Source organism: Salmo salar, chromosome 01, assembly GCF_965601325.2.
Source record: "Salmo salar chromosome 01, fSalSal1, whole genome shotgun sequence".
NCBI lineage: Eukaryota > Metazoa > Chordata > Actinopteri > Salmoniformes > Salmonidae > Salmo > Salmo salar.
The window spans coordinates 51497822-51515056 of NC_138291.1; the positions used below are offsets into that span (position 1 = coordinate 51497822).

Genomic DNA, 17235 nt, shown 5'->3' on the forward strand with positions numbered 1-17235 from the left:
TATCTTCATGTATTTCGAATAGCTTTTAAATATATTGAAATCTATTATATTTTTTTGCTGGCTAAATTCCCAAAATGGCCCTCATACCCTTTTAATGTCTATGCTCATACCATCATGGGAACCAAATCATCTCCAGCTTCATCCCCTCTCCTCCCGCCTGTAACTCTTTTCGCCAGGTCGTTGCCTTGTAAAATAATGGTAAATAACTTTGCATTGGAAATAAATATGATATCTGGTATTGAACATGTATTTTCTTAGGTGCGAAAATAACTGCAACATTCAGAACTTTTCACCCTCCAAAATAAACACACATTATGATCAATTGAAATGTGATCAAAAACTTGAGGAAAGTTTTTCATGTTCTTGCGAATGGCTCTCAGGTAATGATTGACAATTGTTCAGCCAACCACAACTCTGTATTTGAAACCGCCTACCCAAGAATGGCACTTTGATTGGATTGAGTAAACGTCACTCAATTAGTGGCGCATGTCCCGTAATCCCGGGTGAGTGGATGTCTCACTTAAGACCAATTGAATGATCTAAAATGATGAAAACTGCGTTCAAACGGGGCACCGGGACATGCAAAACGAACTTGACAGGTCCTCCGTTCCTTTCTACAGCCCAAACCAATGAGGAAAACTTTTCATAGGTGGGAGCGAACAACAGTGAGTGGGGATAACAATTGTGGGGCGACAGTTTACTTTTGCTTGTAAACAATATCAACAATTCAAAATACAGTTACTGTTGTCCCATCAACCAACAGTAAGCAGAGGGATTCTCCCTTAACTTCCCGGAGAAAGTAATTTGTGTTGCCCTTGGAGGTATTCCCAGCTTTCTGAAGCAGTAGGGATGGACGAGGTGCGGCCTACCAGCGGACCAGTAGCCCCCGGCCTGGCGTCACTCTTCCCCCCGGGTCTGCAGGCAATCTACGGGGAATGCAGGCGCCTCTACCCCGACCAGGCCAACCCCTTACAAGTTACAGCCATTGTAAAATACTGGTGAGTAGGTAACGTCTTCTTCTGGATACACAACTTTGTAAACTAGCTAAGTTAACTCAGTTAGATAACAACCTTCCAAGGTTTCAGGATACGGCGAGAAATTTAACTAGCTAAGTTCGCTAGTAGCCTAAAACTCAACGATTTACGATTGAGTTGAGTGGCGACTTTTTATTGAATCAAATATAAGACATTGAGTTCGGTAACATCAAAGACAAACAAAAACATACTTTCTCTTACGTTGTCATAACAATTGTAACAAATCAAATTTTATTTGTCACATGTGCCGAATACAACAGGTTTAGACCTGAGTGAAATGCTTACTTACAAGCCTTTAACCAACACAATTTTTAGAAAAATACGTAAAAAATGTATAATTAAAAAATAAAATAACAAATAATTAAAGAGTAGCAGTAAAATAACACTAGCGAGGCTATATATACAGGGAACCAGTACAATGTGCGGGGACACCGGTTAGTCGTGGTAATAAACTCAGCAAAAAAAGAAATGTCCCTTTTTTCAGGACCCTGTCTTTCAACGATCATTCGTAAAAATCCAAATAACTGTACAGATCTTCATTGTAAAGGGTTTAAACACTGTTTCCCATGCTTGTTCAATGAACCATAAACAATGAATGAACATGCACCTGTGGAACAGTTGTTAAGACACTAACGTCTGCAATTAAGGTCATAGTTATGAAGACTTAGGACACTAAAGAGGCCTTTCTACTGACTCTGAAAAACACCAAAAGAAAGATGCCCAAGGTCCCTGCTCATCTGCGCGAACGTGCCTTAGGCATGCTGCAAGTAGGCATGAGGACTGAAGATGTGACCAGGGCAGTAAATTGCAATGTCCGTACTGTGAGACGCCTAAGACAGCGCTACAGGGAGACGGGACGGACAGCTGATCATCCTCGCAGTGGCAGACAACATGTAGCAACACCTGCACAGGATCGGTACATCCGAACATCACACCTGCGGGACAGGTACAGGATGGCAACAGCTGGCTGAGTTACACCAGGAACGCACAATCCCTCCATCAGTGCTCATACTGTCCGCAATAGGCTGAGAGAGGCTGGACTGAGGGCTTGTAAGCCTGTTGTAAGGCAGGTCCTCACCAGACATCACCGGCAACAACGTTGCCTATGGGCACAAACCCACCGCCGCTGGACCACACAGGTCTGGCAAAAAGTGCTCTTCACTGACGAGTCACGGTTTTGTCGCACCAGGGGTGATGGTCGGATTTACGTTTATCGTTGACGGAATGAGCGTTACACCGAGGCCTGTACTCTGGAGCGGGATCGATTTGGAGGTGGAGGGTCTGTCATGGTCTGGGGCGGTGTGTCACAGCATCATCGGACTGAGCTTGTTGTCATTGCAGGCAATCTCAACGCTGTGCGTTACAGGGAAGACATCCTCCTCCCTTATGTGGTACCCTTCCTGCAGGCTCGTCGTGACATGACCCTCCAGCATGACAATGCCACAAGCCATACTGCTTGTTCTGTGCGTGATTTCCTGCAAGACAGGAATGTCAGTGTTCTGCCATGGCCAGCGACGAGCCCGGATCTCTATCCCATTGAGCACGTCTGGGACCTGTTTGATCGGAGGGTGAGGGCAAGGGCCGTCGATGATGTACCCACGGTGACTATTAAAACCTTCCCCAACCAGAAACTGTGGATTGATGGCAGCGTTCAGAACTAGCATACCCACCGAAACTTCCGGTGAATTTACTAAATTACTCACGATAAACGTTCACAAAAAACATTATTATTTTAAGAATTATAGATACAGAACTCCTTTATGCAATAGCGATGTCAGATTTTAAAATAGCTTTTCGGCAAAAGCACATTTTGCAATATTCTGAGTAGATAGCTCGCCATCACGGGCTAGCTAATTTGACACCAAGTTTGGCGTTCACTAAACTCAGAATTACTATAAGAAAAATTGGGTTACCTTTGCTGTTCTTCGTCAGAATGCACTCCCAGGACTTCTACTTCAACCACAAATGTTGTTTTGGTTCAAAATAATCCATAGTTATGTTCAAATATCCTCTGTTTTGTCCGTGCGTTCAGGTCCCTATCCGAACGGTGACGCGCGGACGCATGTCGTGACAAAAAAATTCCAAATATTCCATTACCGTACTTCGAAGCATGTCAAACGCTCTTTAAAATCAATTTTGATGCGATTTATCTCGTAAAATGGCGATAATATTCCGACCGGGAGACGTTGTTTTCGTTCAAAGACTGAAAGAAGAAAATGGTGTCTTCACGTTCACGCGCGCACCCGTGTCATTGTTCTCAGATCGACCACTTTCCAAATGCGCTACTGTTTTTCAGCCAGGGACTGCAGAGTCATCATTCCCCGTTCTGGCGCCTTCTGAGAGCCTATGGGAGCCTTAGAAAATGTCACGTTACAGCAGAGATCCTCTGTTTTCGATAAAGAGGCAATAGAAGGCCAAGAAATGGTCAGAGAGGGCACTTCCTAAATAGAATCTTCTCAGGTTTTGGTCTGCCATATGAGTTCTGTTATACTCAGACACCATTCAAACAGTTTTAGAAACTTTAGGGTGTTTTCTATCCAAATCAAATTATATGCATATTCTAGTTTCTGGGCAGGAGTAATAACCAGATTAAATCGGGTACGTTTTTTATCCGGACGTGAAAATACTGCCCCCTACCCAAGAGAGGTTAAACAATGCCGCTTTATATGTTTACATACCCTACATTACTCATCTCATATGTATATACTGTACTCTATACCATCTACTGCATCTTACCTATGCCGTTCGGGCATCGGTCATCCATATATTCATATATACATATTCTTATTCATTCGTTTACACGTGTGTACAAGGTAGTTGTTGTGAAATTGTTAGGTATTACTGTATGGTCAGAACTAAAAGCACAAGCATTTCGCTACACTCGCATTAACATCTGCTAACCATGTGTATGTGACCAATACATTTTGATTTGAAAAGAGCACTTGATTCTTAAGCGTACAATGACACCTTTGTTTTTAAGCCACAGATTTATTATCCCTTAATGTTGTTGTTGGATCTTATTTTAACTTTTAACATTTTGATGGCAATAATAAATAGATATGCCGATTGTGGACAACCTTGTTTTACTCCTCTAGACAATTTAAAACTTTCTGTTATGTAGCCATTATTTACTATTTTTCACCTAGGGTTACTATACATAACTTTAACCAATTTTATAAGAGATTCCCCAAAATGTAAATATTCTAGGCATTTAAATATGAACTCCAGTCGTACTTTAGCAAAAGCCTTTTCAAAATCAGCTATGAAGACCAGGCCTGGTGTCCCCGATATTTCATAGTATTCTATTGTTTCCAGTACTTATCTTATATTATCGCCAATGTATCGTCCATGTAAAAAACCTGTCTTATTAGGATGAATAATATCTGACAATACTTTTTAAATAATGTGCCAAGCATTTGGCTAGGATTTTTGCATACATATACACTGCTCAAAAAAATAAAGGGAACACTTAAACAACACAATGTAACTCCAGGTCAATCACACTTCTGTGAAATCAAACTGTCCACTTAGGAAGCAACACTGATTGACAATAAATTTCACATGGTGTTGTGCAAATGGAATAGACAACAGGTGGAAATTATAGGCAATTAGCAAGACACCCCCAATAAAGGAGTGGTTCTGCAGGTGGGGACCACAGACCACTTCTCAGTTCCTATGCTTCCTGGCTGATGTTTTGGTCACTTTTGAATGCTGGCGGTGTTTTCACTCTAGTGGTAGCATGAGACGGAGTCTACAACCCACACAAGTGGCTCAGGTAGTGCAGCTCATCCAGGATGGCACATCAATGCGAGCTGTGGCAAGAAGGTTTGCTGTGTCTGTCAGCGTAGTGTCCAGAGCATGGAGGCGCTACCAGGAGACAGGCCAGTACATCAGGAGATGTGGAGGAGGCCGTAGGAGGGCAACAACCCAGCAGCAGGACCGCTACCTCCGCCTTTGTGAAAGGAGGAGCAGGAGAAGCACTGCCAGAGCCCTGCAAAATGACCTCCAGCAGGCCACAAATGTGCATGTGTCTGCTCAAACGGTCAGAAACAGACTCCATGAGGGTGGTATGAGGGCCCGACGTCCACAGGTGGGGGTTGTGCTTACAGCCCAACACCATGCAGGACGTTTGGCATTTGCCAGAGAACACCAAGATTGGCAAATTCACCACTGGGACCCTGTACTCTTCACAGATGAAAGCAGGTTCACACTGAGCACGTGACAGATGTGACAGAGTCTGGAGACGCCGTGGAGAACGTTCTGCTGCCTGCAACATCCTCCAGCATGACCGGTTTGGCGGTGGGTCAGTCATGGTGTGGGGTGGCATTTCTTTGGGGGGCCGCACAGCCCTCCATGTGCTCGCCAGAGGTAGCCTGACTGCCATTAGGTACCGAGATGAGATCCTCAGACCCCTTGTGAGACCATATGCTGGTGCGGTTGGCCCTGGGTTCCTCCTAATGCAAGACAATGCTAGACCTCATGTGGCTGGAGTGTGTCAGCAGTTCCTGCAAGAGGAAGGCATTGATGCTATGGACTGGCCCACCCATTCCCCAGACCTGAATCCAATTGAGCACATCTGGGACATCATGTCTCGCTCCATCCACCAACGCCACGTTGCACCACAGACTGTCCAGGAGTTGGCGGATGCTTTAGTCCAGGTCTGGGAGGAGATCCCTCAGGAGACTATCCACCACCTCATCAGGAGCATGCCCAGGCGTTGTAGGGAGATCATACACACACACTACTGAGCCTCATTTTGACTTGTTTTAAGGACATTACATCAAAGTTGGATCAGCCTGTAGTGTGGTTTTCCACTTTAATTTTGAGTGTGACTCCAAATCCAGACCTCCATGGGTTGATAAATTGGATTTCCATTGATTATTTTTGTGTGATTTTGTTGTCAGCACATTCAACTATGTAAAGAAAAAGGTATTTAATAAGATTATTTCTTTCATTCAGATCTAGGATGTGTTGTTTAAGTGTTCCCTTTATTTTTTTGAGCAGTATATATATATATCACACACACACACCCCACTTGGGTCCTGCTTCAGTAATAATGATATCAGACCTTCTTGTTGTGTGTCTGATAATCTACCATTTATATAGGAGTGGTTAAAACATGCTAATAATGGTCATCTGAGTATATAAAAAAAAAGTAATTGCATCAAGAAGTTCCTCCTCTGTAGTTTGGCCTTCATGAGTCTTTCTGTACAGTATTATTAGGAAAAAATTCCATACAATTAGCTTCGGTTAGTAGACATATTCTTAAAGTACTTTACTTCCTCTTTCAAAATATCATAAGGTGAATCATGTAACTCCATCATTTGTAACAAGTTTCAAAAAAAATGTTTGGTAGCATTTCTATATTGAAGATTGAAAAGAATTTGGTGCATTTTCCCCATATTCCATCCAGTTCGCTTTATTTTTATTATATATTACACTGGATCTTTCTTGAATAAGTTCCTCCATTTAATTTTGTTTTTCCTCTAACTTATTCTGTGCCTCTATGGTACAGTTTTTATTGCTGTCTAACTGTACTGTTAGTTTTTCAATTTCCTTTGTTAATATGGACTCTTTGAATCTAAATTGCTTTTGTTTTATAGATGAGTACTGAATTGCATGGTCTCTGAAGGAACATTTAAAAGTGTCCCATACAATAAGGGGGATCTGCTGTACCTATGTTATGCCTGGAAAAAGTCAGTTATAAATTCTTCTGTCTTAGTTAAAAACAATTTATCATCTAGTAGGCTTTGATTAAATTTCCAATATCCTCGCCCACGTGGAAATTCTGTAAGAGTAATATATATGCCATTTATTTATTTTTATTTAACCAGGTAGGCAAGTTGAGAACAAGTTTTCATTTACAATTGCGACCTGGCCAAGATAAAGCAAGCAGTTTGACACATACAAGAACACCGAGTTACACATGGAGTAAAACAAACATACAGTCAATAATATAGTAGAAAAATAAGTCTATATACAAAATGAGCAAATGAGGTGAGATAAGGGAGGTAAAGGCTATGGTTGCAAAGTAAATACAATATAGCAAGTAAAACACTGGAATGGTAGATTTGCAGTGGAAGAAAGTGCAAAGTAGAAATAATGGAGTGCAAAGGAGCAAAATAAATAAATACAGTAGGGGAAGAGGTAGTTGTTTGGGCTAAATTATAGATGGGCTATGTACAGGTGCAGTAATCTGAGCTGCTCTGACAGCTGGTGCTTAAAGCTAGTGAGGGAGATGTGTTTCCAGTTTTAGAGATTTTTGTAGTTCGTTCCAGTCATTGGCAGCAGAGAACTGGAAAGAGAGGCGGCCGAAGGAGGAATTGGCTTTGGGGGTGCTACAGGTGGGTGCTGCTATGGTTACCAGTGAGCGGAGATAAGGGGGGACTTTACCTAGCAGGGTCTTGTAGATGACCTGGAGCCAGTGGGTTTGGCGACGAGTATGAAGCGAGTGCCAGCCAACACGAGCGTACAGGTCGCAGTGGTGGGTAGTATATGGGGCTTTGGTGACAAAACGGATGGCACTGTGATATACTGCATCCAATTTATTGAGTAGGGTATTGGAGGCTATTTTGTAAATGACATCGCCGAAGTCGAGGATCGGTAGGATGGTCAGTTTTATGTTTGGCAGCACGCTTTGTTGCGAAATAGGAAGCCGATTCTCTATTTCATTTTGGATTGGAGATGCTTAATGAGTCTGGAAGGAGAGTTTACAGTCTAGCCTCGGTATTTATAGTTGTCCACGTATTCTAAATCGGAAACGTCCAGCGTAGTAATGCTAGTTGGGCGGGCGGGCAGCGATCGGTTAAAGAGCATGCATTTCGTTTTATTAGCATTGAACCTCTCTAGGGGGTGTGGGACGCTACCATCCCACCTGGCCAACATCCAGTGAAATTGCAGTGCCAAATTCAAAAACAGAAATACTCATAATAAAAATTCATAAAACATACAAGTGTTATACATCGGTTTAAAGATTAACTTCTTGTTAATCCAACTACGGTGTCAGATTTCAAAAAGGCTTTACGGCAAAAGCATACCGTGCGATTATCTGAGAACAGCGCCCAGCAGTCAAATCATTACAAACAGTTACCAGCCAAGTAGAGGACTTACAAGTCAGAAATAGTGATAACATTAATCACTTACCTTTGATGATCTTTGTATGGTTACACTCACAAGACTCCCATTTACTCAATAAATGTTTGTTTTGTTTGATAAAGTCCCTCTTTATATCCAAAAACCTCTGAGCCTGTGGATTACTGAACAAAACAAAGGCAGTCACAACAGACAGACAAAATCCTAAAAGTCCCAAAGTATCAGTAAAGTTCGTAGAAACATGTCAAACGATGTTTATAATCAATCTTCAGGTTGTTTTTAGTCATAATAACCAATAACATTCACAACCGGACAAAAGCTTCATCAATATAAAAGGAAAACAAGAAAGGCGTGCTCTCGGTCGTGCGCATGAAAAACCTCTGGGACACTGAATGGTCCACTCATTCAAAGTGGTCTTACTCCCTCATTTTTCAGAATACAAGCCTGAAACAATTTCTAGACTGTTGACATCTAGTGGAAGCCATAGGAAGTGCAATTTGAGTCCAAAGCCGATGGATACTGTAGTGGCATTCAATAGAAAACTACAAACATAAATCCATCCAGCAAGTGGGATTATTTTTTCTCAGGTTTTCGCCTGCCATATCAGTTCTGTTATACTCAGACATTATTCTAACAGTTTTGGAAACTTTAGTGTTTTCTATCCAAATCTACAAATGATATGCATATCCTAGCTTCTGGGCCTGAGTAACAGGCAGTTTACCTTGGGCACGCTTTTCATCCGGAGGTGAAAATAGTGCCCCCTACCCTAATGAAGTTAAGAGCAGTTGGAGGCCACGGAAGGCGTGTTGTATGGCATTGAAGCTCGTTTGGAGGTTTAACACGGTGTCAAAAGAAGGGCCAGATGTATACAGAATGGTGTCGTCTGTGTAGAGGTGGATCAGAGAATCACCAGCAGCAAGCACGGCGACATTGATATATTTACAGAGAAAATAGTCAGCCTGAGAATTGAACCCTGTGGCACCCCATAGACTGCCAGAGGTCCGGACAACAGGCCCTCCGATTTGACACACTGAACTCTATCTGAGAAGTAGTTAGTGAACCAGGCGAGGCCGTCATTTGAGAAACCAAGGCTGTTGAGTCTGCTGATAAGAATGCGTTGATTGACAGAGTTGAAAGCCTTGGCCAGGATGATGAAGACGGCTGCACAGTACTGTCTTATCGATGGCGGTTATGATATCGTTTAGGACCTTGAGCGTGGCTGAGGAGTTTGAGGGGATGCTTGGGACTTGGCCTGCTTGATCTTCTTTTCAGTAGCAATTTTGATGGACTTTGCCGAGCGCATCTTCATCCATTAGTGAGTCGATCGCTTGGATAGTCTTGCTAGAAATGTAATACAATGTAAAAACGTGCAGCCTATAGTAAATGCCAGCAGTCGATTTATTTAAGCATTATTAGGCCTACTTTACAGTACTGTCCCTGTTCATTTTCCCAGGCTTGCACGTTCGGTGTAATACAGGCATCTGATGGTAGTGTTTGCGAATAGCACTGTCCCTGACCCAAATCTGCAAGTCTACCAGTATTTTTCAGTAGATGCTCTTTCACACAAGTCTTTTCACATACCTTTTTGCAAACTCCAGGCTTGCTATCATGTGTCTTTTTCTCAGGAGTGGCTTCCGTCTGGCCACTCTCCCATAAAGCACAGATTGGTGAAGTGCTGTAGAGACCTTCTGGCAGGTTCTCCCATATCAGCCAAGGAACTCTAGTTCTGGCAAGGGTTATTGGTCACCTCCCTGACCAATGTCGTCCTTGCCCGGTTGCTCAGTTTGGTTGGACGGCCAGCTCTAGGCAGAGTCTGGGTAGTTCTATATTTTATTCCTTTTAGCAATGATGGAGGCCACTGCTCTTGGAATCGTTCAATAATCTTGTTTTATACCCTTCCCCAGATATATGCCTCTTCACAATTCTATCTTGGAGATCTACAGACACTTCCTTGGACTTCATGGTATAGTTTCTGTTTTAATACGCACTGTCAACTGTGGGACCTTTTTATATAGGCATGTGTTTCTTTCTAAACATTTGAATTGGTCACAGGTGGACTCAATTTGGAGTGTCATGGCAAAGGGGTGTGAATAAATACTAGATTTATGTATTTCATTTAATGAATTTGAAAACATTTCTAAAAACGTGTTCATGTCATTATGGGGTATTGTGTGTAGATGGGTGAGATGTTAACAAATATTTAATACATTTTGAATTCAGGCTATAACACAACATAAATTTGGATTTAAGTCAAGGTGTGTGATTAGGTGCCCCTCTTCTTGCTGCTTTTGCCCGTTCACGTCATGTGCCTAGCCCGGTACACTGCGGCTCAGGTTAATCGAACTCCCTCCAGGATTGATAGTCCGTGAGACCAACATGATAGGTATAGCTAAGCATATTATTTTAAAGCTAAAGCCTACAGAGTTTGTAAACAAACAGTCTACAAACAAGTGTAAAACACCTTATTTTGGGTTATGATGGTATTATATAGTTATCCTAAGCTGATTAGACATTAAGTTCAAGAATCAATGGTTATGCAATTAATTAAACTTGTTACTTTTTGGCCCACCAGTCACTGTGGCAGGTAGATTTTAAAAATCTACCAGCTACTCCAGATTGTTTAACCAGACAAAATATTTTGGGGCCGCTAAAATTACACCAACAAAACGCAAACGGATGCGCATGCTTTGTAATGTTTCTAAAACATGGTATATTGTTTAATTTCATTTTTTTGTGACCTGAGTATTTTAACCAAAAATATCACAGATGAGACACACATTCACCTGTCCCTTTAAGGGCGGGACGTTACTTTGGTAGAGCGACTGGAGTCATGTTTGTGCCTGTGAGATGTCTTCCCGAGCAGTTAACTCAAACAGAAAAAAACAACCTAACTTGTTAATAAAACAATGTAAATAGCCAAGAAACACAAGGACAAACTGACTTCAGTAGACGTTTGTTTCAAGTTAATTAGACCAACTTTTATAACTGTGCGCAGCGCTTCTAAAAATGAATCTTTCACTCTGCTCGTTACGTGTGCACAGCCCCCCATAGTCTATTTAGGATTCCTAGTTCTTTGACTTTGTGCAATTTAATTTACCAGCTATGAAACAAAAGGTTATAAATACTTTGAAAACGGGTATTGCTGCATTTATTTAACTAAATGTGATCATACTTTTTATTCACATGTTGTTCACATTGTGACCTGACCACCCGCCAACGTGGCTGGTGAAATAGACATCTTACCCACCAATTCCAAAATCTACCCGCATTTGGCAGGTGTTGCGCTTTTAACAGTAGTGTGTATCTACAGGTTGGGAGGTCCTGATCCATTGGACTACATCAGTATGTACCGTAACATGGGCTGTGCAGCGCAGGACGTACAGGAACACTGGCACTACATCAGCTTCGGACTCAGTGACCTGTATGGAGACAACAGAGTACATGAGTAAGTAGTACAGTACTTCAGGTTAGAGCTCTGGCGGACCAAGTTGCCCAGGTTACTAACACACCGACACATGGTGTGTGCAGCTGTTCACTTTCACTCCTTTGTGTCATTCTGCAGAATCAGCATTGAAACCCTAACACACTCCACACTTGTTTTTCTTGTTCCTCAAAGTTATTTCACATCAACAGTTTTCACCCCCTTGTTTTGTATTGTTCTTGAGTAGACTTGGTAGCTCTGCTCCCCCACAATTCCCAGCAATCTCCCCGTTTGCTCCCCTTCAAACAGCTGCCATTCTTAATGCATGTTTACCATAATTTTGCAGTGTTACTGAATGGGTGGATTGGGTAAAGAAAAGTAACTAAAGGAAAGGAGAATCTGGGTTTATGGTGTTGACTCGCTGTCAAATTAGGAGGGCCCAGGGTGTGGCTAATTCACACACACACACACAAACACACACACACCTGATGAGTGCGACTGCTTGAATTCTGTATGTGTATTGTCAGGTTTACAGGCCAGGAAGGCTCCAGTGGCTTTGGCTTTGAGCTGACGTTCAGGCTGAAGAGAGAGGTGGGAGAAACAGCCCCTCCTACTTGGCCGGCTGAACTCATGCAGGGCCTGGCCCGCTATGTCTTCCAATCAGGTAAGGACCCAGGCTCTGTGTGTCTAGTGTGGCGGGGATATGGTAGGTGGAGAAGGGAGTTGTTTGTCTACCAATTACAAGGAAGGCACTCAGGGCATTATGCATTCCCAGCCGCTTTGTTAATTCACCGCGCAGAGGGCTCCCCTGCCTCTGCATGGACATTTTGGAGCATGTCAGTATTTAACCTCATGTAACCCTACGTCAGTGATGTTTTTGCTAAGGAGAACACTTAGTGGAACTCAGCCCAATCATCCCCAGCTTCCCATTGGCTCTTTCAACCCTTCGCTTCTCTGCTGCAACTTCCTCATGTAGCCTGTAAAAGAATGTGTTCTCATTCAGCTTGTTAGAATAAGGGCTAAATGGAAGTAAATGTGAACTAGAAGAGCATGTTATGTAATGTATGACACCTGTGTTTTTAAAGACCTAGCCAGCTCTGTGCGGTTCTTCTGGGCTCTGGGGAAACTAAAGTCTCATTTCCCTTTCTCTGATGGGAGAAGTGTTAAAAGTTGTCTTAGCTGAGGAACTTTCTAATCTTAACAGTATTTTCTTTACAGCTGTGAAAACGTTTCTCCCTTTCTCACAGACCTTTCCTGGTGTGTGTGTGTGTGTGTGTGTGTGTGTGTGTGTGTGTGTGTGTGTGTGTGTGTGTGTGTGTGTGTGTGTGTGTGTGTGTGTGTGTGTGTGTGTGTGTGTGTGTGTGTGTGTGTGTGTGTGTGTGTGTGTGTGTGTGTGTGTGTGTGTGTGTGTGTGTGTGTGTGTGTGTAAGCGCGCCACTTTGCGAAGTCCTTTAAATCATCTAGCCGTGTTTAAAGATTACATTGAGGGGAGGGTGGGAGTGTTTAAAAGCCGGTCAGGGAAGCAGAGAGGGAGGGGGTGCCCATTCTCTCTAGGTTATTCTACCCTATCTGCTAGGGGCGTAACGACACGCTGAACCCGAATGAATACATTAAAAAAAAAGATAGAAATTAAAACACAAGGCCTATAGGTTATCCCTACACTGTGTTGTATGCCTCTTGAGTAAATCTGAGTTGAGAAAAACTACCTAGAGCCTATAACTAGCTAACTACTAGCTAGTTCAATTTCTCTGATTATAAAGCCAACACAATTGTTATAAAAACAGCATATTATTGACCTAAAAGGTTAGCTGTGTTAGCCCAGTCTCTAGCTTATCCAGGGTCAGTGATGCATAGATAGTACATGGTTGCTATTCTGCCCTTGAATTGCATTCCCATGCAAAACTAGACAGAAGGCTAACAACTAAGTCTTCAATAAAACTCCCAAGGCGTGACTTTTCTTGAATGAATATATTGAAAACGTTTATGGTGTGAAACTGCAAAATACAGAAAATAATATACATTAGTATTCAATTCACATCGACATACTGTTGCTGTACATTATACATTTCAAGTTAACGTTGCATAAATACAAAGCACGTGCCAAGGTACCATGTATCTGGCATGACGCCAAACCATATAGCTAATTGTTACTCATGGTAATTGGCTAAGTCCTTTCATTACTCTAATGTACAACCATCTCTGTAGAATAACAAAGCATATTACACTAGAAACAGTAACAACTTCAGTATTGTATATTTTACAACTCGTTTACATGACGCACGAGCAAAGTAGTACAGCTGACGGCATACATGAAAGGCAAGGCAATTTGTGTGAGTAAATGCAACCAACTAACATTGATAAGTAAGCAATTCTATCAATAAGATTATCATCACTAGCAATATGCTTGAATCTAACTTACAAACCATTTTTTTTCTGAGGCTGAAGCGTGACAAGAAATAGCTACACTGAAAGACCTGAACCATAGCATTGTTTTTAGCTGCTTTTATGTGTGCAGAACAAATTCAATACTTCCTGTTTGCGTACCGTCTTTCTAAGTACCAGAAAGCTCCACTAGGGGGCGATAAACACCATGGACCACAATGAAAATCCATCTTAACCACTGTAATGAAATGAACTGTTACCTTCGAACAGGGTGGCAGCACAGTTGCTCTTTCTATGGAAACAACTGCAATTATTTTGCAAGCAACATTGCTCAAATAAATTAAATTAAATGAACCACATAAAATGTTACCTGTAATGTTCATCTCGTGTAGCCTAATTGTCATCTCCTTATTTTCAGGTACCCTTGTACCTAAATTACAAGGGTTGGATTTGAACTAAACATTTTTATGTCTGTACCTAAAAGGCATGTACAAAATCTGGCATGGTTTGTCTCATACATTCTGTACTGGTATCATTTTAAATTGAGAACATATAGCTCAACATGTAAACAATGAGTTTAGCTATTCTCCTTCAGATGACCGTTGCCCATAAGACCAGTAATGCCATCATACTGTAGGCCTATGGCTGCATTGGCTATGCATGCCATATGATAAGCTGCAAAATCGATTCACATAGCTGATATATTGAGAGAGCGTGACAATCAAATAAAACAGATTGGCTGTGATATTCTAATTGTAAGATCTTCAATGACAACACTAGTGTAATACTGTGAAACACTATCCTTACACTTTTAGCGGCAGATATATTATGGACATTTTATGAAATTACAATGTAAAATAAATATCTGTGTTTTGTAACATCCAATCAATCTTGCTGCGGGGAGCCAGCAGACCTTTCAGACCGTTTTTGCAAAATAACAATCTTCAGACCTCAAAGGGAAGCATAACGACAACATGATCCGGATTCCCTGTGGCTCAGTTGGTAGAGCATGGTGTTTGCAACGGCAGCATGGTGTGTGCAACGCCAGGGTTGTGGGTTTGATTCCCACGGGGGGCCAGTACAAAAAAAAAATGCATGGTATGAAATGTATGCATTCACTACTGTAAGTCGCTCTGGATAAGAGCGTCTGCGAAATGACTAAAATGTAAAAATGATCATTTTCCTCCCCCTCTCTTTTCCAGTATATCTGGACTAGTTCCCTGTTGCCTCCCAAGCAGATGGATTCCTCTGGATCTCTTACTTGCGGTCTCCCCCTCATGGACTCTTTCACTTCAATTTCTCTCTCTCCCTTCTCAATTTCTCTCACATACACACACTTCCTTTCTCCTTCGCTTGACTTTCTCATTTGCTCTTAGACTAGTGCTGAGAAAATGTATGTATTTTCTTGGGCTGGAACGATACCAGTATCGCAATATTTTTTTCTCCTAAAGAAGTGAAATGCACTTTGTTTTGTTCCCTTGCCACGATACTAACGAGTATTGCAATACTGGTATTATCCCGGCCCTAGTATTTTCCAATATGTCACTGAGTAGTCTTTAACCTCCATGTCTCTCCTCTGTCCTGTAGAAAACACGTTTTGCAGTGGAGACCACATATCGTGGCACAGTCCCCTGGACAACAGTGAGTCTCGTATCCAACACATGCTGCTCACTGAAGACCCCCAGATGACTCCGGTCCACACCCCCTTCGGCCTGGTCAACTTCCTGCAGGTGAGCTAATCTAGCCCCAGGCTCTCCGGCGTACCCTCTCAACTCCTTCCTTTTGAGTCTATAATAGCATTATGTCTGTCCCCTCATCTCTACGTGTTCTGTAACCCACTTTCTTACTCCCCTTTTTTGTGTGTGTAACTCCCTCTCCTCTCTATATAGATTGTGGGTGTGTGTACAGAAGAGTTGCAGGCGGCCCAGCAGTGGAACGGCCAAGGAATGCTGGAGCTGCTCCGAGGGGTCCATGTGTGAGTTTGAGGTCCATGTTTGAAATATGAGATGCACTACATGAGCAAAAGTATGTGGACACCTGCTCGTCTAACATCTCATGCCAAAATCATGGGCATTAAAATGGTGTTGGTCCCCCCTTTGCTGCTATAACAGCCTCCACTCTTCCACTAGATGTTAGAACATGTGGGGACTTGCTTCCATTCAGCCACAAACATTAGGGAGGTCGGGCACTGATGTTGGACGATTTTAGATCTGGCTCGCAGTCGGTGTTCCAATTCATCCCAAAGGTGTTCGATGGGGTTGAGGTACGGGCTTTGTGCAGGCCAGTCAAGTTCTATTACACCGATCTCGACAAACCATTTCTGTATGGACCTCGCTTTGTGCACATTGGGGAATTGTCATGCTGAAACAGGAAAGGGCTTTCCCCAAACTGTTGCCACAAAGTTGGAAGCAGAGAATTGTCTAGAATGTCATTGTATGCTATAGCGTTAAGATTTCTCTTCATTGGAACTAAGGGGCCTAGCCCCAACCATGAAAACAGCCCCAGACCATTATTCCTCATCCACAAAACTTTACCTTTGGCGCTATGCATTTGGGCAGGTAGCGTTCTCCTGGCATCCCACTAAACCCAGACTGCCAGATGGTGAAGTGTTATTCATCACTCCAAAGAACGCGTTTCCACTAATTCAGAGTCCAATGGTGGCGAGCTTTACACCACTCCAGCTGACGCTTGGCATTGCACATGGTAATCTTAGGCTGGTGTGCGGCTGCTCGACTATGGAAACCCATTTCATGAAGCTCCCGAAGAACAGTTATTGTGCTGACGTTGCTTCCAGAGGCAGTTTTGAACTCTGTAGTGAGACTTTTACACTCTTCAGCTCTCGGCAGTCCCGTTCTGAGTTTGTATGGCCAACCACTTCGCGGCTGAGCCGTTGTTGCTCCTAGACATTTTCACTTCACAATAACAGCACTTACAGTTGATCGGGGGCAGAAATTTGACGAACTGACTTGTTGAAAAGGTGGCATCCTATGATGGTGCTACGTTGAAAGTCAGAGTTCTTCAGTAAGGCCATTCTATTGCCAATGTTTGTCTGTGGAGATTGCATGGCTGTGTGCTCAATTTTATACCCCGTCAGCAACGGGTGTGGCTGAAATGGCCAAATCCACTAATTTGAAGGGGGGGCCACAATTATGTGTGTGTCAGAAGTTTACATAGACCTTAGCCAAATACATTTAAACTCCTGGTAAAAATTCTCTGTCTTAGGTCAGTTAGGATCACCACTATTTTAAGAATGTGGAATGTCAGAATAATAGTAGAGGGAATGATTTATTTCAGCTTTTATTTCTT

At 42.5% G+C, this 17235-nt stretch overlaps 1 protein-coding gene across 3 annotated transcripts in view; it reads left to right on the forward strand.

Annotated features, from left to right (window-relative positions):
• The first annotated feature begins 466 nt into the window (after positions 1 to 466).
• Positions 467 to 17235, forward strand: part of LOC106604342 (suppressor of fused homolog) — a 31152-nt gene continuing 14383 nt past the window's right edge. The window contains exons 1-6 of one of the 3 annotated variants that reach the window (XM_014198903.3): positions 467 to 665; positions 822 to 998; positions 11437 to 11571; positions 12075 to 12211; positions 15517 to 15659; positions 15819 to 15904. In XM_014198903.3, the coding sequence (XP_014054378.3) occupies positions 850 to 998; positions 11437 to 11571; positions 12075 to 12211; positions 15517 to 15659; positions 15819 to 15904 (650 nt within the window). In that variant the 5' untranslated portion in view covers positions 467 to 665; positions 822 to 849. Of the gene's footprint in view, positions 999 to 11436; positions 11572 to 12074; positions 12212 to 15516; positions 15660 to 15818; positions 15905 to 17235 lie in introns of all 3 variants that reach the window. The other 2 variants (XM_014198897.3, XM_045718843.2) reach the window with 2 other exon arrangements.